The following is a 26,180-nucleotide window of genomic DNA, read 5'->3' as shown; positions in this document are numbered from 1 at the left end:
CGAAAAAACCATTCCAGCCTGACAACAACATCACGAAATATGCGAAGAAATCACTGTAGCAAGGGATCCTATTACGGTCGTTAGTTGAGTTTTCTATAGAGGGATCGTGGAGGCTTACTCTGTAGTGCTTCTGGTTGTTAGCAGCACGGTTGACACGTGCCGTATACCGCTGTTCTTGACGGATGGCACGAGTTCGCTCCTTACGCTCGCTCTCGACGACATTGCGCTTATCAATGTCTGCGACTCCGATCATGCCGGTCCCACCATTGGCGCGGGTGACAACGGCGCGGTTAGCATTGCGGCCACGGGGCTTCTCCTCCTCCTCGATCTCGCCGTTTTCGATGGCGAGTTGGCGAGCGTATCGCTCCTCGGCGGTGGGGTAGTTGTGCAGGTTCTGGCGGTAGTAACGTGCGAGCGAGCGGTGACCAGCGGTTCGGCCAGATGGAAGGTGAAGTTCGTATTCAGTCCTGTACGCGGCGGGTGTGTTCTTTGCGTAGCCTCCGTCTTCGTCTTCGTCAACGGAGGATGCATCTGTTTCCCAGCCTTCGTCTTCGGCATCTGAGCCTTCTACCTTGACGCCTCCGTCGACCATCTCGACGGACTCATCATCTGAGTAGGTGCTTCGGAAGTCGTAGAATTGGCCAATCTCGACCTGCTCCGCTTCGCTCTCGAAGGCTATCATGCAGTGGCCCTTGTCTTTCATATGTGTCTTGGCACCGGCGGGGTTGTTCCGGATGACATGACAGTAGATACACTCACTGTTCTCGTTGATTTTCCGGTATAGATAATGGATGAGTCCTTCTAGATCTGCAAGATATGACCGTTCAGGGATGAACATGCCGTGGCTCTTGAGCATGTGGTCGGTATTCTCTTCAAGGTTCTCTGACTCGTTGTTGCAGAATAGACAGTGAGCAGATGAGTATGAATCCGCATCGCCCACTTCCTCATCCTCATCACCCTCTTCAATCGTCGTCCCTTTAAGACCCTCCGTCACATTGGCCACATCAGCCCCACTATCGCGGGGCTTGTTGATGGGTTCACCCAGGGAGAACGTCGAACTCATAACTGAGGCTGCGTCATCGGTATTCTCCCTGCCTAGCCGCGCTTCACGAGCCTTGTGTTTCGAACTCTTCACATGGTTCTGATAGGAGTTTTCGCTGAAGAAGGCCTTCTGACAGGCGACGCAGGTTGTCTCAAAAGAGGCCTTGGCGGCGGCGGCGTTGGATGTAGCCTTGGCAGCAAGAACCTTTTCGTTGAAAATTTCCTGAGAAACTGGAGGTAGAGAGGCGACTCGACGCTTCATATTGTACAGACTAATCGAGCAAAAAGTTAACACTTTCTTCAGGTATTGCGAGTGGGATAGGTTGGGCCGATAACATACTGCCAATCTGTGCGCATATGATCGCGCTGGCCATCGCTGCTGCGAAATGCAACGAAGCAAGTGTTGCAGGTGTATGGTAGGTTTGCCGTCATGATCTCAGCAGTCGTTAATTTCGCTGTTGAATGAATAGAGCGTTTATATGCGTAGATCTTGGTGATCGAGGCGGGGTGTGTGGGAAGGCAAGAAAAAAAAAATATATCGGCTGCGCTCACAAGGGCAGATAAGAGCGGATGGAAACGATAGCAGCAGATAAGCGGGATCCCACCTGCTTTTTAACAGTCACGTTCGTGCTTCGGCTCTGAATACTCGCCACAAAAAAAGAAGTCCCACGTTATTTGAGTCACAGAAACAACTGAATGATGATCGATAATCAGCTTCTGGTTCCGCACAAATGCTCGGCCTTACTCTTTTGGGATGGTATGACGTTCGCCCCTCACTCTAGCGCTAGTCTTTTTGCAGCCTAGACCCAGAACTCCGCTGACTCAGGCAGATCACGGGACTCGGCATCTTGGCAGCGCCGGGGCTGTTCTCCATCATCACCAGGCGCAGGCCGCAGAGGTGCTGCTGCCCTATATTCTGTCCCGTATCCTGTGCACCATTTCATTATTGATAGCTGTTCATTCGTTAGATTCTGTGCTGGCCACAGCTCTCATTGTTGAGCGGCAGCTCATTTCTTAATTTACATTCCTGATATATATGCTTGAGTTATGCTATCCATCGCGCAAATATGACCAGGCTCCGCGGGCCGTCCGTAAGCTCTTGCGAGAGCTCGCGTGGCGGAAATAGTATGGACCGCTCTCACTGCCACAGATCCAAACTGCCTCCGAATGCTCCAGATATTATCTTTCAAAATACTGTGGATGTTTCCGATCCTGCCCAGGTGTTATTGTGGTATCGCGATGAACGCCGGCGGCAATTCAACATTCTGGTGAGGAGGTGAGTACATGTGCATCCATGTATTTGGAGACTAGATTGATGAATAGTGTCTAATTTGGACCAAATTTAGGTACAAAAGCCAACTTCTCCATGGGTGTCAAGATCCGAATTGTCAAACCCCGACATGTGCCAGTTACCAGAAGAGAGTATCAGAAGGGCCGTATCGACGTTATACTGAGCTGAGCGCGCGGACACTGGCTTGTTACTTAGCAAGTCTAGACAATGCGGAAACGGGCCTCTGCCGCAATCCTCCACGTGTGCACTCCGAGTTATCTTCCCAAGATTCAACGCGCCGGTCGAAGCGTCGAACCCCTACACACTCCGCTCAAAGCCCGGCACGACCCGAATCCATAGCATCGGTCGAGAAGTCCAGGAGAACCCGCCCATCAATCTCATCAACCGATAATACAGCAAATGTCAACTCGACGATACAACCTTTGGAAGATGGCCTTGTGCGCAGCGCGTCCCCGTTGCGCGGCTCCCGGAAACATATGGTTGGAGTGCAGGGTCCTAGTAACCCGCCGACTGAGCGATTGAAGGACCCAAAATCATTTACCCAAAATTTATTTGATACCCTTTCTTTGCGAATGATTGAGTGGCTACCTCTTCGCCGGTCTCCTGGGTCGTTTGACCTTGATCAAGCGCGCTCTCACTACCGAGAAACCCCTCGATCTCCCAATTCAGATACTTGCCAAGCGCACTTGGATTCGGATAAAGACCAACCATATTCTAAGGAACGACCATATCAAACTAACGCGGGGAGTAACCCACACACTCCTTCGTCGCGCAGCACTGGGTCTCAAACAACGGCAGTGGAGTTGAAACTACCCAATCAGCAATTTAAACGATTATCTCTAACAGAAACTGAACTACGACGGTCAAATTCAAAATCAAGTTTGGATGAGAAACCCCTCGCCGATTTGAAACCCGCAAGGAAACTTTCCGTTAGTGCGCATGCGAATGCAAATGCCGACGAATTTGTCAATATTCCTTCGCCGCCGGCGCTGAGACACCGTCCACAAAAACATCGTGGAAGAGCGGCTGATGCAAACAATACTCGCGCGTATGAGAAGGCGAAGAAGGAAAGAAGAGTATCTTGGGATGGAACGAAGTTTCTGAATGATGTTCAATCACAACATCAGCCGGATTCTACTCCTGGTCCCAAGAACGAGCACCCTCCAAAGACCCAGCCACCCAAAGACCACCAACGCCGCCACCACGACGGACCACAACTGGCGCTGGATATTTCGACCATCCAATCACTCAGTCATCTTAACGATGAAATTATAGATGGTTTAAAACAGACGCTGATAATTTCTGAAGAGGAGGCGGAAAAGTGGAGAGAGGAGCTGGCGTTTATGGAAATCAGCGGCAGTTTTGAAGATTCTGAATGGCGAGTTGCAACTTCGAGACAACGCGCAGTATTCACGTTCATCACTCAAAGTGTTTTCTACGCGCTGGGGAGTAGCAGGCAGCTTTTGCGCTCATTTCGAAAGGACACGGCTCGTCTGCATGATTCCAACGAGGACTCCAAGCTCAATCTTCAGCAGTTGCAACCCTCATTACGCAAACTCTTCTCTATTTGCCCTAAGGATATAGTCTTCCACAGTCTGTGGAATGCGTTGGAGGCATTGTTTGTCCCACCTAAAGAGCTTTCTGCATCCGCAAGGAATTCTCGACGCTCCTCTTGCAATTCCAGCACTACTACGCCTGTTTCTGCTCCAATAATAATTCGCCGATCATCTGAGACTGCCAGTCATCAGTATATTACTGACGCTAATGCTGCAGATGTTGCAACGGTGGTCTTGTTTGCCTTGGCAAGCGCACTACCAGAAATCGACAACTCTACATGGAGTTGTATGGCTCTAATGCGATCTACTGGGTGCGTGGCTATGGGCGCGGCTATGGAAGAGTTTCGCCTAGACGAGGCCCGAGTGGTTGTTGAAGCTACAGACGTTCTGGAACACGAATTGGCCCTTCGGTTGGTTGATCGTTTAGTACGTGGCCTTACCGCGCGATTAGCCTTTCACGAGATATCCAAAACTCGGCCCGCATATAGCCAGCAGTCTTCGAAACGCAAAAGCAACGTTTTGGACACATTCGTCGAAATCCTCGGTCAACACACCGATCTCGTAGCCCGGTCTACGAGTGATAGGGATTCGAACTCTCAGCCTAGTGCGCCGGCAATAATAAACGAGTGGCTACGTACTCTTTTCATGAGAAGCTGGGATGGGAACCCTGAAATATCCAGAAGCAGTTCAGAAGGAGGTGTCGTGCAGATATTGTCCGTTCTTTATCGAGAAAGAAATCGCCTTGGTCTTACATCAGAAGACTTCCACACTCACTTCCTAGCTGAGCGCCTGGATCCTCTCGAGATGCCCGTGGAATGGATAGCGCGAGTGTCGAGTAACAAAACTTTACACCTTTTGTCTTACCCGTTTTTATTCCCTCCGTCCTCACTCGTTACATACTTTCGTGCTCTTAACTATTCCGCCATGTCCAAATACTATGAAGCGGCCATGACTACGACAAGACACGTGAGCCAGACGGCTCTCGGAGCCATCGAGATACAAGATGATATTGGCCTTCTTGCTCGGATGCGAACTTCAATGACGACTTATCTTGTGCTTGTCATTCGACGCGATAACATACTTACAGACGCTTTGAACCAACTTTGGCGACGTGAAAGGCGAGAGCTCATGCGGCCTTTAAAGGTCCAAATGGGTATGGACGAAGGGGAAGAAGGGCTTGATCACGGTGGCGTTCAACAAGAATTCTTTCGGTTGTTGATGGCGGAGGCTCTTGACCCGTCATACGGTATGTTCACGACGGACGCCCGAACTCGCCTCTCATGGTTTCAGCCATGCTCATTGGAACCGCTTTACAAATTCGAACTTCTCGGATTATTGATGTCGCTTGCCATTTATAATGGTTTGACGCTCCCTGTGAATTTCCCGACTGCGTTCTATCGAAAACTGCTGGGGCTGAAAGTAAAACTACTAGACCATATTCGTGATGGGTGGCCGGAGCTGACCAGGGGACTGGAAGAACTCCTACGTTGGAACGAAGGCGATGTCGGTGACATTTTCATGAGAACGTACGAGTTCAGTTTTGAGGCATTTGGCCGTGTTGAGACGGTTGATATGGAGAAAGTTCGCAGAGATGCCCCGTGGCATCTTTCGGGTGCAGCTCCACCATCTGGTCGCTCTGTGCGGTACTCACCGTCATGGTCAGATGTCCGCCGTTATACCGACCAGGCTAGCCTGAGTCCGCCGTCATCGATGGCTGCTGAAACTGCTGATTCACATGATGACGCTGCCAAATTTGCGGCGAGCCTGCCTCCGTTACCGTCGCCTACGCCTCCAGCTGACGAGGCGGCTTTGGTGACCAATGATAACAGGGACCAGTTCGTAAAGGACTATATTTTTTGGCTGACCGACAAGTCTATTCGTCCACAATTTGATGCGTTTGCGAAGGGTTTTTATACCTGCCTTGACCGCCAGTCCTTGTCTATATTTACCCCAGAAGCGCTGAAGACTGTAGTTGAGGGCATCCAGGAGATCGACATGGGGGAGCTGAAACGCCATGCTCGGTACGAAGGCGGCTTTAGTGGGAGCCACCGGGTGATACAGGATTTTTGGGATATTGTCGGAGAGTTCTCTGCCGAAAAAAAGGCGCAGCTGTTGGAGTTTGTCACTGCGAGTGACAGAGTGCCAGTCAATGGGATTTCGAGCATCATGTTCGTGATCCAGAAGAACGGCGTGGGTGATGCTGTAAGTTGAACTTGGGAAAAAAGTGACTGGGTCTTACTAACATTAGTTCTAGCGGCTCCCGACCAGTTTGACGTGCTTCGGACGACTACTGCTGCCAGAGTACTCATCGAAAAGCATGTTGGAGGAAAAGCTCAACAAGGCATTGGAGAATGCTCAGGGATTCGGCGTTGCGTGAGGGATTGGCACTATGGATGGGAATGGGTGGTTCTCCCGCGCTTATATTCCTTATTGTATATAACCACGTAGTTGAATTATCAGCGGGTAGACGATATACAAGTTCTCTCAAAAGACCCTACCTTGAGACCCTGGTGCTCTGATACGCCAAGATAGACGGTCGTTGGCGGCGCCCCCCGGGAATCTCCAATTTTCTCCCCACCAACGAAGGCTCCAGTTTTGGCCACACGGTGAGCTTTTCATCTGAAGCAGGGTCCCCATTGACTCATCTCTCACTCTTTTTGAATCATTCTCTATCTTCTTTCTTTCCTATAATCTTCCCTCGCTCTACAATTTCACTAAGAATCGCTATCGTCGTTCTCTGCCCCGCTACCCCGCCTCCTATCGTTAAAAGATGGCCCCTATCATCCACTGCGTTCGCCACGCCCAGGTACGCCCCCCAATCTCGCGATAACTTTCACATGGCCATCATTAAACAAGTCTTTCCAGGGCGTCCACAATCTTTGCACTGAAAATCATGTTATCCCCGATCCCCCGCTTACCGACCTCGGAATCGAACAATGCCAGAAACTCCGCGACAGCTTCCCCCGCCATGATCAGATAGATCTCGTAGTTGCCTCCCCGCTCCGTCGCACGATGTACACGGCCCTGCAAAGCTTCGAGCCTGTCTTCAAAGCGAACCCCAACATGAAGCTAATCCTCCTACCGGATATCCAAGAAACGAGCGACGTCCCGTGCGATACTGGCTCAGACCCGGAGGTGCTGCGCAAGGAAATCGAGGAAAAGGGACTGCCAGTTGATGCGAGCTTTGTGACTGACGGATGGAATGTTAAGGTACGGGCTTTGTTTTTTCGAAAATTTCATGTACCCCTCTGTTTCTCCGGTCTCTCTTCTCGCTGTCGACGACATAAGGTCCACCGGGAGGTTTGTGGCTAATTGTATTTCACTGGATTATTTAGACCGGTCGCTACGCACCCACCAATGCTGCGGTCGGTGGGCGTGCACGCACAGCCCGACGCTGGCTCAAGAGTAGACCGGAGAAGGAGATCGCGATGGTTTCGCACGGCGGTGTTCTACACTATTTCACTGAGGATTGGGAGGACAGCAGCCAGTTCCAGGGTTAGTCTATCTAAGGCTCAGCAGTAAGGGTTTTACTTTGTGGCGGAATTTTAACTTTTTCTTCCTTACTTTCAGGAACCGGCTGGGTCAACACAGAATACCGCACATACACCTATTCGGACAAGATTGATCTCGACGATCTAGAAGACGAGAAGCTCGACTCGGATAATGCTAGCTTGGTTGAGACTCTTGAATCGCGTGAGCGCCGTGGAAAGCAGGGCACCATGGCTGACAGACAGAAGCAGAAGGAGCTCTATAAAAATGGAGTGGATGGGTGGAATGCCCAAGGGCTGCAGCTTAGTACCGCCGAGCGGGAGGCAGCCAAGGTGCCAGCTGGTAAGGAGGTTGATGGGGTTCGTGTATAGATTGCTAGACCCGATTGGATTTGAATTTGGATTTTTCTGCTTTGGAAGCGGCTTGGACATAGAATATACCTTATAGAACAAGGACTTCCTAGAGTTGAAACTAAACAAACTGCTTTGTTCGTTGGAGGTTGTTGCCCTGGACCAAAACCACTCTAAACGTCTGTAGAAAAGGTTGGCAGAATAATAGTGATTGTGGAGCATCATTTCGGGTTTCTTTAATACCTTATAGACAGGGCTATATGTAGTTATAGGGCAGAACAGACCCCATGTTTTATGTCATTTACCTTTTTCTGGAGCTGTAAGCTGACTAGATTTAGTATGAGTAGGTAGTTTGAGCCAACAGAGTGCTTAAAGCCGGTGGGTATTGGCAATACACTGCACATGTAAAGCACTTTAGCAATTGTATTACGAAGTCCATTATATACTATATTGCTAGTCATCGTATATCAAGATCTTGTTCTTCCAAATAGAACTATCCCTTACATTTTTGTACTGTCCACTGGCTTGCAGTCAAGCATGTGGTCTAGCTTGGACAGGTGAGTCAAGTAAAATTCTCGTGAGCTACAAGAGCATTTGGTTACGAGCCAAGAAGAAAAAAAAAAAAAATAAGAAAAGAAAAGAAAAAAGAAAAAAGAGGTAGGAGTTGACTTGATTCTTCTTTACAGGCAGAATAAAAAGCAACATCCTTTCTGGGCTTGATCCAGCAATCTCGTTCTCGAAGCCCATGCTTACTATACACCACTCAGGGCTTCACCAACCTCTGTTTTCGAGCCCACTATCCACATCGAACATATTGGCTATTTGTTGCGTAGGCGAGACCTGCCGTTTTGGTGGCATACCGGTAATACATATGGAATAATACAGCTATCAGTCTCCATCACCTACCACCGCAAACAAATCGTCCTCTAGAATCTTAAAAATACCCTCGCAAACGCTGTCACTCCCAGCCATAACCCCTTGCGGCACTTGGTCTTCAGGGCCCAGTCCACAGAAAAACTTCTCCGCATTTTTGTCCACGGTAAAATTCCAACCGTGTGTCGCATTAGGCGTGATTTCGAGTTGCACCCGCGCGCCCTTGGCTCTGGCGCGCTCAACAAAGGTCTGAACATCATGCAGAAGCACATCATGCCGGCCAACATTGACCCAGGTGAATGACGGCAATATCATGTTCCAGGCATGCTCTCTTCCGGGTTCCCATGGGTTGATAAGATCCTCAAGGTTCAGTGCTTCCACACGGCCTCGTTCTCCAATAACTGCCTCAACGCAACGATCAAGAAGCCGCTTGCTGAGCACGTCCTTGTGTCGGTTGCTTTCGAACGTAGGCGAATTGTTTGTAAGATTGACCCAGGGATACATTAGCAACGCTCCTTTTGGTCTCTGAATACCCTCGCTATGCAGGGCGATTAAGCAAGAAAGAACCAAATGCCCACCAGCTGAGTCTCCTGCCAATATGATTTTATCCGGAGGTATCGCCTTCGTTTCTACAAGATGTCGATATGCTGCAACGGCCTCCTCTTGTTGGCGGGGAAACGTGGCTGCCGGTGCCAGCGTGTACTCGACCGAGAATATACTCATTGAAATACCACGGGCGGCAGCGATTTCGGCGACACGCAGGAGGCTCACGGCGGGACTCAAAGGGTCGCCGAAGCAATAACCGCCTCCGTGGAACCAAACGAGCACGACATCACTCTCCACCTCTAATTGGGACTTTCCTGGCGGCCCTTTGCAGATCCAGTATCCTTTCAACGAATCGCTGGATGATTTACTACATAGTTGGGGCTGAAAAGGCCCAAAGCGATTGGACTCCAAGATGAACTCGAGCGATCGGGGCTTTAGATAATGGCGTACCGACTCCAATGGAAGGACGGAGGAAACACTGGCCAGTCGATATCAGTAAAATATCCATCGGTACGCGGTGAGGTAGACGTACCCTCTGGAAAACGAACGATGAAGGTCTTCGGTGCAGGAAATCCGGGTTTCCTGAGGCTCTACAGCAAGTTTGCGAGCTCTGCGCAGCATCACCGAGAAAAGGACCACGGGTGCAGCAACCGTAGCCACCCCCAGAGAGACAAGAGTGTTACTGGCCGGCATGTTTTCGTTGAGCCTATGGCATTCGGTGTAGACGTCTGGTTCGCAAGAAAGAATGGAAGAAATGGGATCCTACCAAGTGCCTTCTATAATTTACCGTCTCAACGAATTTGGCAGGTACAACTGTCCAGGACGGCGTCCAGTTCCAGAACAGATAGCTCCTTCCTGCTGCAGATGTACTTGCTAACCATTTGCTTGCAATAGTTATAATATCATCAGTCCATATGTAATTCCATTTTTTGGCACCCCCAAAAGATATAAAGCAGGAGTTGAGTCTATGCGTCACCTCCAACACAGGCAGAATCATGTCATAACTGGGGATAATAGGAAAGGAGGGCATCAAGGATTACCACAAACGTAGAACCAGCGAGTAATGCATAGTAGCACATCAGGTTTTTATATGTATCTGCCGATATGTCATATTAAAGCCGACCTTCGACAACTGCCTGCTGTGCAGTAAAAAGACGACACACGGCAGGAAAGCCATTGACTTTCGAACCGCAAGTGCGATTATGCTGAACTTAGAACAGGATAGGAAGGGAGGCAAAAGAACTTGAAGAAAAAAAAGCAACGGTCCAATCTAGTCAAGACTGGTGAACATTCATCTCGGTTCAAGGAGACGTAATAGGTTGTTATGACGAGGTAGCATGGCCCATAGATTCGAGGGAAGTGCACAAAAAGTTGACAAATCAAGGAAGTCGCGTACTCTTGCCAGACGACAGCGCCTTAGGCAGGTAAGGTAGATAGCGCTTGATAGTACAGATATGGGTGAATCTTCAATATTCATGTACAAATAGCGTGGGTTGTTTGAGGAACAGGAATCTTGGGCGAGGCGCTGATTTGCCGGGAAGGCACGGGGGTCCCAAGAGAGATACAGCGAACCTGTCTCACCATGGCAGTAAGTACCATACCACGGTACTGGGGTATATTTTACGGGTAGTCTGGTACTATCAAAGACTAGAAACAGTGTTAGCAATACCCAGGAGTGGCATCATGATTCATCGACTAGGGTCTAAACAGCAACCCTGGCCCTAGAGACTAGTGAGTATTAAGTCCGATGTGACAACATTTTCACAACGCGCCTTGGATTCAAGCAGTGCAAGCTGTAACTCCACAGAGCAAACAGGCACACCGCCGAGAGATAGGTAGCGTGACCCTACTAGAAAGGCATAGTACGGAGTTTTATACATGAACCCATGTTGGCGGATGGAGAGGGTGACGACGAATCATCCATTGGTGTGCAGCCAGATCCGTATGATATCCAATTCAGGACGCTGCATTGAGTTTCAAACTGACGGAACAATTGAGCCACGACCGCGAAATGTCTCGAGTCCACACCTTAAGGCAGGAACTGTCGATGTTACGAGATTTTACAACGCGCGGTCTGGATCTGAATTTATTTGCCACGCGTTCCATGAGATGACAAACCGGAGAGAAGAGACCAGACCTTTGAGCGAAGTTGGTCTTCTCTTGGCGCGCCATCAAGCAGGCTTGTATCCTCATTTCCTCATCAGTTCAAGTGATCGGCCATTGTTCAGGAAGGATATGGCGCGCAGGCATCCAGATTGACGACACAGCCCAGGCCCCGGCGGGGGATATAGCCGTAGTTTGAGGAGCTTGCGTCCCGACATTGGACGGCTCGTAAATTAGGTCCATGGGGTCATGACCGAGCGTGCAGAACAAAGCCTGCAGATATGAGGCAGAATCCGAGAGCCCGATTCGACGGTGGCTGAGCCAAGGCACCAGGGTTTCGCCTGAACGAATGGGATAACGCGATTCAAGGATGCGACGAAGCGTCTTTGTTTGCTTGGGAGAGTTTCTGTGTTGCCTGTGGTTGTTGAAGCGCCCTCCACTATTTTTAGTTGTGTGGAGAGGGGCGCAGTTATCGCCTCAGGCATCAATTTACCCCATACAGTAACATGAGGCTTCGTCATGCCCGCCGAGTGAATACGGCCGATCGCCAGTGCTGCACTTCGTTATAAACCACTTTGTTTCCCCTGCCTTTGGATAGTTTTCGTTCCTGATCCAATGGCATCTCGACTTACGCCAACAAAAGTTACTACCAGTATACCGACAAGACCAGTTACCTATTAGATTGTTGCGCGCGCCGGCTCGAAATGCTTGACGAGAATCTTCCCAGTACGTTCGCCCGTTGCTTGCAAGCTGAGCCTATGCGAGGAGCTAACCAAAGCAGCATTCTATCTCAAGCCGGCCAAGGATGCCTATCTGTCCACGGTTTACCTTCAACAGCACGGCAACGAGCCGCAACCAGCGTACTCCCTTCGCTATCCCGATCCCTCCTCCCCCGATTCCAGGAACCGCTTCGCCGCCGCCCTCTATGACCCTTACGTCCCTGATGTTGTCTACGGTGAAGTCCTGATTATACCCGAATGGACACAACCGACACTCTCGGCTGAAGCTATCCGCCAGAATGGAGGCGTCGCACCACCTCCAGAGCCTATCCTCCCCACCCGCTTCACAATCCGACTCTACAACCCTGACCAACAAGTAATTGTGAACTACCATCCGAAGTCTTGGAATACTCCTGCTTCCTGGTCATTCGAGATGCCGCAACACAGTTTCCGCGAGCCCACCGGTTCTACTCTCGACCGCGTACGAGTTGATCCTGCTGCGGCGGACACAACACCCAAGTTGCGCTTCAGCTGGCGAAGAGATAGCAAGTTGTCCAAGGATCTCACCTGCTTACTCCGTGGCAAAACATCCGCAATTCCCGAGACCAAAACCAAAAGCAAGGAGCCAGATATCACTGTATCAATTTTCAAAAGCTTACGTGAACTGACCTTGTACGAACCAAACCTGTACCGCGTTGAAATGGAGGATTTCAAAGGTCTTGAAGTTGTTCTCATGCTTGGGGCTATAGTCATCCGCGACGTTTATTTTGGTAGTCTGAAGGAAGCATTGCGTATATCTAAACAAAGTTCCGCCACCGCCTCACCTACTTCTAATTCCCCAACTGGCAACTCCCCGGCCGCGAATAGACCGCCACGACCTAGCCCAGCCCCATTGGTAACCGACATTCCGCCAGCATCGGCACCTCAACAGCCGCCAGCTAGAGTATCTCCTCAAGTCACCAAACAGCAGGAACAAGCGCGGAGGGAGGAGGAACGACGGACAAAGAAAATGCTGGAGGAAGAGGAAAAGGCCCGCCGCAAACGCCAGGCGGAGGTTGACAAGGAAACGCGTCGGTTACAGAAGCTTTACGGTGAGGAGGAAAGGAAAGCTCGGGCACAGACGCCTGGACTGCCTCCGAGACCATCCGCGCCGCAAGCGCCAAACGGACATAATGGGCACCAGTACCAGCGCCCACATCCTCGATATAACCAAGGCCCGTCGCGCATGTCCCACGGAGGCTCGCAGCCGTACTTGCAGGTACCCGGCCAGATGTCGACAACGACATTGTTATCACCCCCAGTAGGGCCACCACAGCCGGCGGGCAAGCCACTACACAACAAGCGGAGTAGCTTCTTCGGGTTTCGACGAGCCTCAGATGAAGGGAAGCTATCAAAAAAGCGCAGCTCCATGTTTTGATATGGATCCTTTGCTTAACGCATTTGTTATAACATTATTTTGTCTTTTTATTCATGTTCGCGAATACCCTGGAGTTTTGGTGCTACGCAAAAAGGATAAGCGAAACAGCGCTATGCTAAATATATAGAATCCGGATAAATATCCATATTTCAAACATTATCATGGGAGCAGCGCTTCCTACAATGGCCTCCCTTCAACGCCCTCCTTGGTTATGTTTACCGGTAGAATATTCCCTTCAGGGTCGAATTCCATACGATCAATGCAGACAATTCGATGGTCACGCGCAGTGTCGTTCAAGTACCGCCGATGGTAGACGATATAGTATTCCTCACCATCAGGCGTGAACACGCTATTGTGGCCAGTACTAGTGCCGACTAGATCATCCCCTTGCAGGATCTGGGTTGGGATGCTAGAGAAGGGCCCTGTTGGAGAAGGCCCAGTGACATAGCTAACACCGTATGAATTGTCGCCCCATCTATATGCGATAAGCGTATGCAAAAGCATGCCTAAAACCTGAGTAGCAGAGAAGGATTTGAATATTCTGACAAACTTAGACACAACTTACCCGCCAACACTATACATAAAGTAATAGATGCCGTTACGCTTCAACATCCACGGACCCTCAACATATCCCTCCGGGGTAATCTCCAGGTAGTCGCCCTTCAAGCTTATCATGTCATCGTTCAACTCGACTACAATAGCGTGACTCCAGCCTCCATAATACAACCAGACGCGGCCATCAGCATCGTCCTGGAATAGCTGCGCATCGATTGCTTCGGCGCCGAAGACAGTCTCTGGCACGAGCGGCTCCCCTATGGCATCTTCGAAAGGGCCCTCTGGTCGGCCCGTGGTCGACTTCGCTACTCCAATGCCTGCGCCGTCGCCGACAGAGAAGTACATAAAGTAGTCGTAGGCAGTGCCATCTCTGCCATTCCTGGAGGAGTCTAAATCTGAGTTTTCGGGCCGGCGGCGACGAGCCACGGATGGCGCCCAGGCTGCCCGGTTGGTGGACCATGGGATTTCGGAAATGTTAAGGATGGAGTGGTGTTTGGTCCACGTCAACAAATCTGGGGAGGAGAAAGCATCAAAGAAAGTTTGCTCTTCATAGAGTGCGGAGTAGGTGGGATAGATCCAGTAGCGATTGTTGAAGATGCGTGCTTCCGGATCAGCGTACCAGCCGGGGAATACAGGGTTTCCTGCAAGCGCCTGGGCGATGTTGTTGTGCCCGCTTCCAAGAGGGTTTTGGACGGCCGTGGCCGATGGAAGGACAGCAAGGAGGGACTGAAGAATGAGGCTCATTTCCTGACACGAGAACAAACGCACCGCTGATGTCAAGAGCTGAGCTGGTAATGAATCGTGGAGTTCGTGACTCGTGAAGTCGCGATGGAGAGGGGTCAAGAACGGGGTCCCCGTTGGGTTGGACGACTCAGGGCGACAGGGGTTGCCATCGGTGGCCGTTCCGTTCTGGATCGAATTGTCCTTGCTTGCTCGTGCTTCCCCCTCATTTCGTCCATTTCGGGATATCTCTTCGTCTTCCAATTCCAAGTCCCGACCAACACGATGGCTGCGTCTCTAAGCAGCAAGAGCGCCTGCACCTGGCTGATGGTAAATTAGCCGATGTCCCCATGTTTGGCAATCTATAATTATCGTGATGAGCTAGTCGCTCCCTCGAAAGTACCGTGGGCTCATTGAGAGAGATGTGAATACGAGCTTCCATCGCGCTTTTCCAGCTTTGCCATCCACTCACCTCGTGAAGATCCACCCGCGCTGCTGGAACACGAGCCTCATCCAAACGGATCCCACTTGGTGCGTTTGATCCGATAGATCTCCAATCGCGGAAATTAAAATTAGAACGCCTGGAGGCGCTAACGGCTCCCAGGAACCGAGCGCCCTCGTGTACTGGCCAACTTTGACGCAGGACGATCGCCGCACGGCAAGATCAGTGTGATCCCATTCGTATCCTGCTCGAATTCTTATACTCTCTGACATCGAAATCATGTTTGAGAAGGTATCGATGAACACTTTTGGGGGCCGAATCTCTCGCGCATCGTGAATTTACCGTTCCTATGGACTCGTTCTTTTTGCTGTCCTCCAAAAATAACAAGCCCTATACGAAATGAGAGAGATGACAGGAGTCAGCAGTCATGACTGACGCCCTCGATCCGAAGAACTCTTTGGTCGTGTTCAATTCGTTGATCTCGAAGCTGTCATTCCAGCTGGGTCCTCGTCTTGGGAAAGGTAAAAACCCTCGTTGTCTCATGCCCTTTGCCGGATACTCCAGATCGCTTTCCCACTCCACTTCACCAGTCGTGCCCACTGACCCAGAAACAACTATTGCGTGTCGAGGAGCGTGTGAATAACCGAATACAGTGATATGACCAAGGTTTCCCGAGACAATGGTTGGTGTACCTCACAGCACTGGCTGTTCCCGTTGTCGAGAGCGACGTATCAAGGTTAGTCTTGCCTATTCTTTGCAAGAGAAAGATTTGCGCTGACTTCTGTTCGCGTGAAGTGTGATAAGGTCACCCCAGAGTGTTCGCAATGTCGTCGATATGGTAAAGAATGCCCGGGTTATCGAAGAACATACAGCTTCAGGGACGAAGGTCCTGGCCTCGAACGTCGACACCTCTCATCTGCTAGCCGTGCACCCAGACAATCATCTTCAGAAATGGACTCTCCTGTGCCAGACGCCGCAAGAAGAGTTCGCGATAATGCTCTTGCTATGATGCGTCGGTATGCTTCGCTTGGGGACGACTACATCAACACGAGTTCTCCCACCCGAATCTTACTCGAAAGACAACACATCCAGTGCTTCGCGGACTTCATTCGCACGGCCTTCCCAACCATGTACTATCACAACCGATTCCGCGCTACCGACCGACTTGACTTTCCATCATATGTCATCCAAGATGTCGGCTCTCACATCTTTCAAGACGCAGCTGTTGCGTGCCTGAGTTCGGTTTATCTTGCCTATCTTGCGCAAGACTCGGCACTATTGAAAACGAGTCGGCAGATGTATGCGCAGACACTTCACGAAGTCGCCCGCGCGCTGCAGACACCCGACGCAATGTCAGATGCGATGCTGAGCACGATGATGATGCTTAGCGTTTACGAGATGTATGCGCAGACAAACAATGACGCTTGGGTAGTACACGCAGACGGTGTTAGACGATTGATGGTGAGCCGAGGAGCACGCTCTCATGCTCATGGCATGGCTCGGTCCTGCTACATTGCCTACCGTGGTTTCTTAGTAGCAACTGCTATTTACAAGGGGAAACCCTGTTTCCTTGATGAGGACGAATGGCAACAGTTGGCGCTCCACGTCGGGGCGGAAGACTCCCGAAAGCCAACTGAGTGGTCTTCATCTATCCATCCTGCTGAGCTGGTATTCATGGAGATAGTCAAGTGTCCGCGCTATCTTAGCGAGGCACTCGAATTCGCGTACTACTTTCCATCTCCGTCTGTCACAGCTGCAATCCCAGACCTAATGCACCGCGTCCGAGCAACCAGCCGTGCCCTGCGTGAAGCAACCACGAATCTTCGTGCGTCTATTGATTACGACCAACGCTCGCATTCCAGGTCACGGTATGAAGATGCAATGACCGGCGAGAGTGGCCTCTCTCTTCTCCTCCAGGGGGCCGAAAGTACCATCGTTGTTATGAGAGATCTGCTCGATCGACTCGCAAGAGCAATGGCTCGGCCGGAAACTAGTTCTGCACTTTCGTTTCGTGTCGTGTCGGAGCTGGACCGTGGTCCGCCTGTGGCTCCCAACAACCGAATTGACTTTCTCGCTGTCACCTGGTTAGATCGAATTGCTTCTTCTATGGGGGTGATTGGCACTGCAATTGTTTCAGATTATTGAAGGAGCAATACTTTGCTTGTTTTGTATGGGTATATATATAGAATGGTTATGGCATGGGACGCCACTTGAGCGTTGTTTATGCATTCGTTTACAAGCCGCGCTGCCTGGGTTTATTTGTCTTTTCTTCTTTCTCTCCTTATTCTTGTTTTTCTCTCTCGCTTAAGCATGCATATAGACTTATGCCTTCTTCTTTCTTTCATGTCTTAGATCTCTCATTTACTTTGTCAAATTCTTCATCTTTCTTTTTTGTTTTGACTATTTAACATTGAAGACATACAGATATCTCGGGATTTATATGTGCATGAAACAACCGTATATACCAGAAATTCCATTTATACCGGTGTTAGTACGCCAAAGACTCCTCCAACAAGCTTCTCAGCTCATCCCTTTCAGCCTCTATCTCGCTGTTAAGGTTGGGGGCCAGCATTAGCACTCGCTTTTGAGGGAGAGTGCCCTCAACCAAGCCCTCGATATCCGCCGACTTGAAGCCCAAGTTCCTCAGTCCTAGAGGCTGGTCACCAAGGTCCGAGAGGAATTTGGCAAGCGCCTCACCAAGTACCTCACCAGCGCTTTCACGCTTAACATTCGTGATATCAACACCAAAGGCCTCAGCAGCAGCCAAATGGCGATCTGGGTTCGAGGCTGCCGTAAACCGGAACACTGCAGGGGCGGTTACAGCCACGGAAACACCGTGAGGGATGATAGGGTGGTCGACATCGTAGCCGGCATGCTTGTAGCCCGGGTTTTGGCTGGAAATCGGGTATGACATGCCGTGGCAGAGGTGAACACCGGCGTTTCCGAATCCGACACCAGCTAACGTAGCAGCGAGAAGCATCTTGGACTGGGCCTCAAAATCCTCGGGGTCCTTGACCGCACGAGGAAGGTACCTGACTGTGTCGCGAAGGGCCTGAAGGGAAAAGATATCGGAAATGGGGTTTGCGCCTTGATAAGCAGGGCGGTTGATGGGGTTTGTGGGACGCGGGGTACGTTCGTTGTAGGGGATTGCGGTCCATGATTCGAGGGAGTGACAGAGGACGTCAAGACCTGAGGCAGCGTGCACGGCGGACGGCATGGTTCTTGTGTTAATAGGATCGCAAATTCCTAGTGTAGGCTTGAGGTTACGGTGAGCAATTCCGGTTTTGGCGCGCTTCGAAACAAGATCAAAGATCGCAGTTCCGGTGGTTTCTGAGCCTGTACCAGCTGTGGTGGGTACAGCGACGAGGGGTTTTAGTGTCCTTTCGACAGGAAGACCCTTGCCGAGTGGTGCATTAACAAAGTCAAGGAAGTCGGCCTCCGGGTACGCGGTGTAGAGGTTCATGAGCTTCGCGGTATCGATGACCGATCCGCCACCTGGATACTTAGCCATGTCACTCGAGTGAACGTAGGTGCGTTTACTTACCCACTGCGAGGAAGGCGTCGGGTTGGTAAGGTTTGGCAAAAGCAATTGCTTCCTTGACTCTTTTCGCGCATTAGGTTACCGAAATCGGATTAAGGGGGTCGGTGAGACATACGAGCTATCCTTGGGTTCGACTCGAACCTTATCGAAAACTGTGAACTCGATACCCTCGCGGCTTAGGCCCTCAATGGCCTGTTTCATTGCATCTAGCTTCGCAACGTTGCTATCTGTAACAACGCAGACACGCTTCGCCTTCATGTTCGCAAAATCCATACCAACCTCCTTGGTGGCACCGGGGCCAAATCGAATGCTTGAGGCGGCCATTTCGAAGGCATATTCTTTTTCTCGTGACGGGTCCGTCGGGGTTGCCATGTGTCGTCGGACATGGTCGGCTAGAGTAGGAGACCGTGGATGATGGTGGTGATGGTTTGGATTTGAGTGGCAGGGACAGGAAGGAGGGTGAGTGTATTGGACTGTGCGTAGCAGGCTGCGGGCTCTTGTGGCCGCCGAAGCGGGGATGCGGATAGCTGGGACCATTCTGGGAATGAAAACAGGCGACGGGAGAACGGGCAAGCTGCGGAGAGGGAAACTGGAGATAAGCGAGGTTATATAACCCACTGGATGGAACAGGAACTCCAAATTGGAGAAAATATTGGAGAAAGAGAAGGCGAAGTTGAGCGCGAGGCGGGAGAATCTGGCACAGGCCAAAAAAGAGGAGGGACCCAGGAATGCGGGTACGAGGTAATGCGGGGATCTCGGCGAGATGGCCGAGGTCCCTCATTCTCGAGTCATCTCCCTTCGTCAAAGCTTGTCTAGCAGTTGCAGATATTTATTCGGTGATATTCACCTATAAAATGCTCTAATCTTACTATATAGAATATAATTTTTTTTATGGCCTTGGATTGTTATCTGGCGTCTGGCAATCCGGCACATACGTTGGTACGTACTACAGGTGATTGCGGGATGCCGAGGCCCAGTCATCTCCAGGTCCACCTTCCACCCAACAATTAACCATTTTTCTTGCTGTTAGAATATTGGCTGTATATTTTTGGGTGGGTTCAAACAAATCAGGAGCACAAGAGAATAAGTCCAATGATGTATCATATTCGATAATAAGCCTGGTTCTGGCCGAGAACTGTAACTGCCATGCATAAGCGCCTGGACCAGCGGGGTTGCCTCAGGCCGGCCTTCCCCGGCCATCTTATCTTCAGCTTCAGCTTTCAGCCTCCCCTCTCGGCTCTCCTTTCCTTCTCTTCGCCTCTTCGTCCCGATCAATTTATCTAGTCTTATCACGCTTGTTGTTTCCTTATTGTATTCTTATTGGAATCCTCATATTTCTTTCTCAAGTTTTATCGAAATTGCTCTTATCCTTCATATTTTCGCAATGGCCCGAACGCACCCCAGCTCCTTCCAGCAACTGGAAAAGGTAAGCAATTCCCGCTACGACAGCAAGCGCATTGAGCCACAGAGACTAATGTACACAACAGCTTGGTGAAGGAACCTATGCCACGGTATACTCCTGTCTCAGTACCCTCCGCGACCCTGATCCCTCTAACTCACCTATCCCCTCCAGGTCTACAAAGGCCGAAACTGCCAGACAGGGGAAATGGTGGCGTTGAAGGAGATCCACCTCGACTCGGAAGAAGGGACGCCCTCGACAGCGATTCGCGAGATTTCGCTTATGAAAGAACTCCACCACGACAACGTCCTATCACTCTACGACGTCGTCCACACCGAGAATAAGCTCATGTTGGTTTTCGAATATATGGACCAGGACTTGAAGCGCTACATGGACACCCACGGCAATCACGGCCAGCTGGAACCCTCGATCGTAAAGTCATTCTCCTTTCAGCTCCTGCGAGGTATAGCCTTTTGCCATGACAATCGAATTCTCCACCGCGATCTCAAGCCTCAAAATCTACTTATCAACTCCAAGGGACAGCTCAAGCTCGCCGACTTTGGACTCGCGCGCGCATTCGGAATCCCGGTCAACACATTCTCTAACGAAGTAGTGACACTTTGGTACCGCGCACCGGACGTGCTTCTCGGCAGCCGCACTTATAATACTAGCATCGATGTATGGTCAATCGGTTGCATTATTGCAGAGATGTTCACCGGCCGCGCATTGTTCCCGGGCACCACAAATGAGGATCAACTTCAGAGAGTCTTCCGCGTCATGGGTACGCCAACCGAGCGCACCTGGCCAGGTGTGTCGCAGTTTCCGGAGTATAAAAGCAACTTTCCCGTCTACGGTCCTCAAGATCTCCGGCATATTGTCCCTAGAATCGATCCATTGGGTCTCGACCTGCTGAAGTGTATGTTGCGTCTCCCACCGGACCTGCGTATCAGTGCTGCTGATGCACTACGACACCCCTGGTTCGATAACCTTCCTGGGGCCCGATCCGTCTCTTCGTGAATGCATCGGGGACTTGAACCGAGAATTGTTTCTCAGTTTACAAACTCGGCTTCCGACTTTGGACCTAGGCGCATATTACCTGCATTTGCAAAAGACTTCTTTCGCAAATGCAGGTTCAAATGGTGGAACATTCATTGGATGATCATTTAGACCAAAAGGAAGGTATCAAATTCATACCTTGGGTCAACGCCTGAGCGCGCAGCTTTATTCATCAGTATCCGCAGCATAGGACCAACTCGTATAGTGTTCCCTCCGCGACCTGCCAACGGCCCCATTTCCAGAACTGATCAAATTTGTCAAGCACATCGACCTGTCATTTCCCGTATCTGGCAAGCCAGCTGGTTTCACTTAAAGCCAGCATTATTCTGGTCGCCGCTCTCAAGCATTGGCTTTCTTGGTATTGACTTCGACGTTGTGTTTTAGATCTGCATATACCCATTTATGTTTATAGATAGATAGATATATATATATATTCATTTCCCGGATCGTTTCTATTTACCGCATATCTTTGTATGTACTGGTAGCATTATATTGGCATATTACGCCAGGAATCACAGTTACGTATCATTAATTCATGATCTCCGGGCGCTATGCCACACTTATACAGGTGACCGTCCGGCACTGTCCCTCGTATGTGCGCGTGGGAAATGCACAAACGCCACCTTCCCTAGACCACTTCCGTGGCACCCGTCACTGCGCGACAGCACCTCGAGCTCATCCTCATTCCCACCCACCGCTCTCAGAGGATAGCCAGGCCGGTGTGGCCCTGAGCCTTCATTGAGAAGCACATCACCTGTCCGAGCGTGCTTTTGAAACCAATATGTCCGCAATCGATCAAGAGCTGTCTTGAAATCGTCGAGGATAACGGTATCGCAGAGACATTTGAAGATAAAGGACAGCTATATCTATTAGCTTAGGACCTCGCAACAATCACCGAGTATTTCAGAAGGCGAAGTAATACACACCTTCCAAAATGGCTGAACCCCCGATGGAAGAGACGCGCTATCGAAGGCACCGAGAACACTGCATTCATCCACGACAACAAACGCAAGAGAAAGGCACATCGAGGCGAGCATAATCCCAAACCGCGGACTAACAGTGACGAGTTCCACAATCCCGAAATTGTATTCGCGTTTGATAGTGTAGAAGAGGGAGCATGTCGTTAGCACCCACCACGGATCTCTATATCATCAACAAAACCGTTAGCCTCCACCATATGATAGAATACAAGGAAAGCAAAATAAGAGAAGCACAAACCTAAACAACGGCTCTAACGGCCTCGTCGTCAAAAATATCTTGTTGATATTATTAAAGTACGTAAAGTTGGCATAGATCTCCAGGACCCAGTACGGCTGAACCAGCAGCACAGTGATAATGTAGAACCAGGAGATACGTTTCGAGAAGAACGGTTTATTCTTCATCCACGCAATCACATTGTGCAGACTCCACGAGACGTTCAGCCCTATTGCGCTAGCAGAGAGATGCCAGCCGTAGACGGGCTCCTTGGAGAAGATCCAAGTCCCATGTGGGATGGCAAGGATGAGCTAAGTAGTTGCGTCAATAATGTCCGATCCACGGATATAGACTATAGGGCGGATAGATAGATACCTCTGCGAAAATCAACTTATGGAGCAAGATGTGTCTCTTCATATTGCTGAAGGTGACTGCGGCCATTACCAACAATGACCCTACCATGAGGCCCTGGCCCCAGGCCTCGAGGACCAGACCGTCCGGGTCTGTGGGACGGGTGATGCGATTTGAGGATTCGGACATTGGGAAACAGGTGGGGCTGCTATGGTCATGGCGCACAAAAATCTGGGGTAGGAAGACGTGAAAGGAGCCGGCAGGGGTATACTTATAAGGAACATATGTCACATCGTGCAAACGTTGTCAGTAGTCTCAGGCACCTAAAGCAGCGAGACCATCGGAGGCTAGCGTACAGGGAATACAGAACTATTGGGAGCTAGAACTTCCTATAGGCTGCATTTAAAATGGAACGAGCGAATCAATACGACATAGATGGTCTTTTTGGCGCACTACTTGCCCATTCTCGACGCTCTGACGCCCGGGTCCCCACTATATAATTGGCGCCTCCATCTCACCCATGTCGGGCCGTATTCAAATTCAGTAGCAGGTCCGCCCATTTCTGACTTTCTCTTTGTCTCTACTCCGGGGAAGCATCTGCGGAGCGCGGGGTATGGAGGCTTGTGCGCGTACCCTGCTTAGTACCTGGCATCCCAAGTGCTGTGCCGACTGCGAGGAGAGAGCGAATATTAGAGCGAGATATAGGGCTGGCGCTGGAATCTGCTTGGTACCTGTGGGGATTCGGGCCACCAGCCAATCTGAACAGGCACAAATCTCCGCCCCCGGGGAAGGACAACACTCGGCACTTGCTCTCATTTGCTTCTATTTCTAAACTATGGATCGCAGGATCACAATTCTCCGGGCTTGATGGAGGATACGAAAACTGAATTGTAAAATATCGCATGTTCCCGTCCACTCTACTTGGTTGCAGTCGCAGTCTCCTCCGCCTCCACCGTTGTCGGCTTCCCGTCGTGCTGGGCGGCTGCCCCGAATACCTCCTGCATTTCTTCCAGCGAAACTTTCAGAGTCTGCGAATAAGCCCGTTAGCACAAAAGCTTATATTTTCAAATGCCGGGGACTCGCGAAGGGGCGGGGAACCCTGTCAAGGGCAAGGAACATACCTCCTTCAAGAATACCCACGAGTAAATCACGATCGCGTAATTGAAGATCGCGAACATCAAAAACATCCTCCACCCGATATTGTCAATCGCGTGAGGCGTCACCTGGGACATCATGAAGTTGAACAGCCACTGCGACGCAGCCCCCACAGTCACACCGACTTCTCGCAGCCGGCTCGAGAAGATCTCGCCGATGTATAACCATGGCAGCGCTCCCCAGGACATGTTGAAGCTGAACGCTTCGGCATAGACCATGATTATCATGGCAATTCCTGCGGACGTCGCTCCTGAGTTTTCTCCACCTGAGCTTGTTGGGTGAGTCGCTAGCACGCAAGCAATTATTAGCATGAATGAGCCCATTGCTGCTGCACCGGCCATGAATGGCACCCTTCGCCCGATTCTGTCGATGACAAATAATTGGAAGATGCTGACACCGACAACCTTGACCACGCCGAAGAAGCCTGTCACTAGCTTTGATGAGCTCCCGGCGCCTACTGCCGAGAAGATTTGGGTAGCATAGTAAGCCAAACTTGTGTTTCCTGGTTGAGAAGCAGTCAGCACTTGGTCTCTCCTCAAGGATGTTTGGATCCTTTTGGATACTTACCTGAGAGTTGCGCGCATAACTGACACGTGATGGCGATGAAGATTCGATATCGGTTTGCTGGTAAAAGAAGTTCACGCCAGGAGAAGTTCTCTCTAACACGAGCCTCCTCTTCGATACCCGCCAAAATCTCATCAAATTCTTCTTGCAACTCTGGGGTCTCCTCTCCACCTCGAACCCACTTCAAAGACTCCCAAGCCTTGTCTCTTTTGCCCTTTACTGCCAACCATCGGGCGCTTTCCTTGACGGTAGCCATTCCGATCAGCAGTAAAGTCGAAGGTAGCAGCTGCAGACCCAACGCGATCTGCCACTGTTTGGTCTCATTCGGTTGCGTCTGTGACACGCCAAAGGTGACCCAGTACGCAATCATCACGCCCAGGGCAAAGAATAACTGGAAGCAGGCGCCGAGCTGACCGCGCATCTCCTTTGGGGCCATCTCGGCAGAGTACATGGGAATCAGCACGGTGGCAGCACCGATACCGAGGCCGGCAATTACGCGACCCGCATAGAATGTGCCCAGGGTATGGGCGTTGATAACCTGTAAGATTGTTCCTACAGTGAAGACGAGCGAACTAATAATCAGGCCTGTCCGACGACCGAGTCGGGAGGCAATTGGGGTTGTGAAGAAACAGCCGAAAAAGGCGCCAGCTTGAAGGATGGAGACGGCATTGGAGTTGACTGTTGTTTTCTGCGCTTCCCCGTATCCAAAGTCTCGCTGGAACGATTCGAGTGTGAGGACACCACCTGTGATATATATATAAGCGACAGCCCTTTGCAACCAAAGATCGGCGCGACATACTAATAACACCAGTATCGAAGGCGAAAGCAAAAGAGCCCATGCAACTAGCTGAGGCCAGATAGCAGGCCCGGACAAGGCCTAGCTTTCGACCCATGTTTTGCCAACAAGAGCCACTTGTAGACTTGTTAGGGGAAGAGATGTGATGGTTGAGGATTTGGGCGGTGGTATCGGAGTTTTTCTAAGCCTTGGATCGCCGTAAGGGGGCCTCGATGATATATGGCTGAATAGGCGAGATCACGACATCTTTGTCAAATGATCGGCTAGTATTCGATATCACCTCATAGAGAGCTAAGCTAGTCGAGACGAGTTGGGTCGGGTCGGCTTATTTCTTGTCAAGCTTAGTTGCAGTATCGAATTAGAAGTTTGTCCAGCCGCATGCGATAGTCATACAACACCCAGTCCTTACTATATCTTGCCTACCATCGAGAGATAGGAGCTTCACGTCTCCTATCTCAAGCTGAGGATCGGCAGACATATTGCTTTTTGGACTCGTTATGTCATGGATGTATGACTTTGTGGAGATCTCGAACGCGGGGAAATGCTACCCTACTACATTCGATGCCCGCCGTTTCGCGAGCAGACTGTAGCAGTAGCGAGCGGACCCGAAGACTGGCCTCAGCAGATTCAGGCATTGCGGGCCCTGGGAAAGTCTCAGGGGTCACCGGATTCAATCCTTCCGCGGCGAAACGCCAAAGAAGTCCTCCAATTCGACGAAAATTGCGAGCTTTGGTCGCCTTGATGCTTTGTCCAGCGCATTTGCAGGCGATTTCGATGTCTCGAAGGAGTAAAGTACGCGGTCGGCAACGTATCCCAAAGAATGTTAGTGTATGATCCTGAGCTAAACCTGATTTAGAATAGGCATAAGCTGCATAAGCAATATAAAGTTAACGTAATTCCCGGTCGGTTCGTGCATCCCGGTCGGTTCGTGCAACTCCAAAAAATCAAACGCGTCAACCACCCACCAACTTCAACTACCCACCATGCCACGAAAAGCGCGTAAAACGAAGCAAGAATTGATT

At 50.5% G+C, this 26,180-nt stretch overlaps 12 protein-coding genes across 12 annotated transcripts; 6 read left to right on the top strand and 6 right to left on the bottom strand.

The window, feature by feature from the left end:
- Positions 1 to 50: 50 nt before the first annotated feature.
- Positions 51 to 1,473, bottom strand: ASPSYDRAFT_53812 (putative C2H2 finger domain protein; the record flags this gene model as incomplete). The annotated part of the gene is made up of 3 exons (XM_040848747.1): positions 51 to 68; positions 119 to 1,313; positions 1,382 to 1,473. 3 exons carry the CDS (start codon positions 1,471 to 1,473, stop codon positions 51 to 53), a joined length of 1,305 nt encoding a protein of 434 aa, XP_040708091.1.
- Positions 1,474 to 1,669: 196 nt separating this feature from the next.
- ASPSYDRAFT_299963 (HECT domain protein) lies at positions 1,670 to 6,462 on the top strand. The gene is made up of 4 exons (XM_040844717.1): positions 1,670 to 1,798; positions 1,872 to 2,317; positions 2,388 to 6,090; positions 6,143 to 6,462. The coding sequence occupies exons 2-4, from the start codon at positions 2,109 to 2,111 to the stop codon at positions 6,263 to 6,265; spliced, it is 4,035 nt and encodes a 1,344-aa protein (XP_040708090.1). The 5' UTR covers positions 1,670 to 1,798; positions 1,872 to 2,108; the 3' UTR covers positions 6,266 to 6,462.
- Positions 6,463 to 6,658: 196 nt separating this feature from the next.
- Positions 6,659 to 7,748, top strand: ASPSYDRAFT_26293 (uncharacterized protein; the record flags this gene model as incomplete). Its single annotated transcript, XM_040844264.1, has 4 exons — positions 6,659 to 6,694; positions 6,754 to 7,098; positions 7,224 to 7,383; positions 7,459 to 7,748. The coding sequence occupies 4 exons, from the start codon at positions 6,659 to 6,661 to the stop codon at positions 7,746 to 7,748; spliced, it is 831 nt and encodes a 276-aa protein (XP_040708089.1).
- Positions 7,749 to 8,615: 867 nt separating this feature from the next.
- On the bottom strand, positions 8,616 to 9,839 carry ASPSYDRAFT_139662 (uncharacterized protein; the record flags this gene model as incomplete). The annotated part of the gene is made up of 2 exons (XM_040840976.1): positions 8,616 to 9,624; positions 9,679 to 9,839. 2 exons carry the CDS (start codon positions 9,837 to 9,839, stop codon positions 8,616 to 8,618), a joined length of 1,170 nt encoding a protein of 389 aa, XP_040708088.1.
- A 984-nt stretch (positions 9,840 to 10,823) lies between these two features.
- On the top strand, positions 10,824 to 11,443 carry ASPSYDRAFT_299801 (uncharacterized protein). The gene has a single exon (XM_040844713.1). The coding sequence runs from the start codon at positions 11,025 to 11,027 to the stop codon at positions 11,403 to 11,405; it is 381 nt and encodes a 126-aa protein (XP_040708087.1). The 5' UTR covers positions 10,824 to 11,024; the 3' UTR covers positions 11,406 to 11,443.
- Positions 11,444 to 11,953: 510 nt separating this feature from the next.
- ASPSYDRAFT_140729 (uncharacterized protein) lies at positions 11,954 to 13,385 on the top strand (the record flags this gene model as incomplete). Its single annotated transcript, XM_040841074.1, has 2 exons — positions 11,954 to 11,975; positions 12,031 to 13,385. The coding sequence occupies 2 exons, from the start codon at positions 11,954 to 11,956 to the stop codon at positions 13,383 to 13,385; spliced, it is 1,377 nt and encodes a 458-aa protein (XP_040708086.1).
- Positions 13,386 to 13,562: 177 nt separating this feature from the next.
- ASPSYDRAFT_127641 (glycoside hydrolase family 43 protein) lies at positions 13,563 to 15,113 on the bottom strand (the record flags this gene model as incomplete). Its single annotated transcript, XM_040840481.1, has 2 exons — positions 13,951 to 15,113; positions 13,563 to 13,860 (listed from the first exon to the last, which is right to left on the bottom strand). The coding sequence occupies exons 1-2, from the start codon at positions 14,682 to 14,684 to the stop codon at positions 13,563 to 13,565; spliced, it is 1,032 nt and encodes a 343-aa protein (XP_040708085.1). The 5' UTR covers positions 14,685 to 15,113.
- Positions 15,114 to 16,140: 1,027 nt separating this feature from the next.
- Positions 16,141 to 17,317, top strand: ASPSYDRAFT_167761 (uncharacterized protein). Its single transcript, XM_040843385.1, has one exon. It carries the CDS (start codon positions 16,231 to 16,233, stop codon positions 17,245 to 17,247), a length of 1,017 nt encoding a protein of 338 aa, XP_040708084.1. The 5' UTR covers positions 16,141 to 16,230; the 3' UTR covers positions 17,248 to 17,317.
- On the bottom strand, positions 17,099 to 19,337 carry ASPSYDRAFT_167760 (hydroxyacid-oxoacid transhydrogenase). The gene is made up of 3 exons (XM_040843384.1): positions 18,759 to 19,337; positions 18,647 to 18,705; positions 17,099 to 18,597 (listed from the first exon to the last, which is right to left on the bottom strand). Exons 1-3 carry the CDS (start codon positions 19,178 to 19,180, stop codon positions 17,591 to 17,593), a joined length of 1,488 nt encoding a protein of 495 aa, XP_040708083.1. The 5' UTR covers positions 19,181 to 19,337; the 3' UTR covers positions 17,099 to 17,590.
- Positions 19,338 to 20,027: 690 nt separating this feature from the next.
- Positions 20,028 to 21,059, top strand: ASPSYDRAFT_141635 (Cdk5/Pho85 family cyclin-dependent kinase; the record flags this gene model as incomplete). The annotated part of the gene is made up of 3 exons (XM_040841166.1): positions 20,028 to 20,069; positions 20,131 to 20,154; positions 20,217 to 21,059. The coding sequence occupies 3 exons, from the start codon at positions 20,028 to 20,030 to the stop codon at positions 21,057 to 21,059; spliced, it is 909 nt and encodes a 302-aa protein (XP_040708082.1).
- Positions 21,060 to 21,538: 479 nt separating this feature from the next.
- Positions 21,539 to 22,924, bottom strand: ASPSYDRAFT_167754 (uncharacterized protein). Its single transcript, XM_040843383.1, has 4 exons — positions 22,668 to 22,924; positions 22,317 to 22,603; positions 22,025 to 22,241; positions 21,539 to 21,958 (listed from the first exon to the last, which is right to left on the bottom strand). The coding sequence occupies exons 1-4, from the start codon at positions 22,830 to 22,832 to the stop codon at positions 21,659 to 21,661; spliced, it is 969 nt and encodes a 322-aa protein (XP_040708081.1). The 5' UTR covers positions 22,833 to 22,924; the 3' UTR covers positions 21,539 to 21,658.
- Positions 22,925 to 23,560: 636 nt separating this feature from the next.
- On the bottom strand, positions 23,561 to 25,255 carry ASPSYDRAFT_26285 (putative MFS sugar transporter; the record flags this gene model as incomplete). Its single annotated transcript, XM_040844263.1, has 4 exons — positions 23,561 to 23,671; positions 23,765 to 24,300; positions 24,366 to 25,106; positions 25,162 to 25,255. 4 exons carry the CDS (start codon positions 25,253 to 25,255, stop codon positions 23,561 to 23,563), a joined length of 1,482 nt encoding a protein of 493 aa, XP_040708080.1.
- Between the last annotated feature and the right edge of the window lie 925 nt (positions 25,256 to 26,180).

This window comes from Aspergillus sydowii, assembly GCF_001890705.1.
Source record: "Aspergillus sydowii CBS 593.65 unplaced genomic scaffold ASPSYscaffold_1, whole genome shotgun sequence".
In the NCBI taxonomy this organism is placed as follows: Eukaryota; Fungi; Ascomycota; class Eurotiomycetes; order Eurotiales; family Aspergillaceae; genus Aspergillus; species Aspergillus sydowii.
Note: the sequence above shows the minus strand (reverse complement) of the source record. Positions and strands in the feature narration are given on the sequence as shown.

Bases quoted from the DNA above. Each gene is read 5' to 3' on its own strand.
- ASPSYDRAFT_299801 (XM_040844713.1), top strand. From the start codon at position 11,025: ATGAACCCATGTTGGCGGATGGAGAGGGTGACGACGAATCATCCATTG.
- ASPSYDRAFT_167754 (XM_040843383.1), bottom strand. From the start codon at position 22,832: ATGTCCGAATCCTCAAATCGCATCACCCGTCCCACAGACCCGGACGGT. The intron at 22,242-22,316 runs GTTTGTGCTTCT...TTGATGATATAG, and splicing joins CCGTTAGAGCCGTTGTTTAG to AGATCCGTGGTGGGTGCTAA. The intron at 21,959-22,024 runs GTGTGTATTACT...TAATAGATATAG, and splicing joins GGGTTCAGCCATTTTGGAAG to CTGTCCTTTATCTTCAAATG.
- ASPSYDRAFT_167760 (XM_040843384.1), bottom strand. From the start codon at position 19,180: ATGGTCCCAGCTATCCGCATCCCCGCTTCGGCGGCCACAAGAGCCCGC. The intron at 18,706-18,758 runs GTATGTCTCACC...ATGCGCGAAAAG, and splicing joins GTCGAACCCAAGGATAGCTC to AGTCAAGGAAGCAATTGCTT. The intron at 18,598-18,646 runs GTAAGTAAACGC...CTAAGTATCCAG, and splicing joins CGACGCCTTCCTCGCAGTGG to GTGGCGGATCGGTCATCGAT.
- ASPSYDRAFT_167761 (XM_040843385.1), top strand. From the start codon at position 16,231: ATGTACTATCACAACCGATTCCGCGCTACCGACCGACTTGACTTTCCA.
- ASPSYDRAFT_299963 (XM_040844717.1), top strand. From the start codon at position 2,109: ATGACCAGGCTCCGCGGGCCGTCCGTAAGCTCTTGCGAGAGCTCGCGT. The intron at 2,318-2,387 runs GTGAGTACATGT...GACCAAATTTAG, and splicing joins TTCAACATTCTGGTGAGGAG to GTACAAAAGCCAACTTCTCC. The intron at 6,091-6,142 runs GTAAGTTGAACT...CATTAGTTCTAG, and splicing joins AGAACGGCGTGGGTGATGCT to CGGCTCCCGACCAGTTTGAC.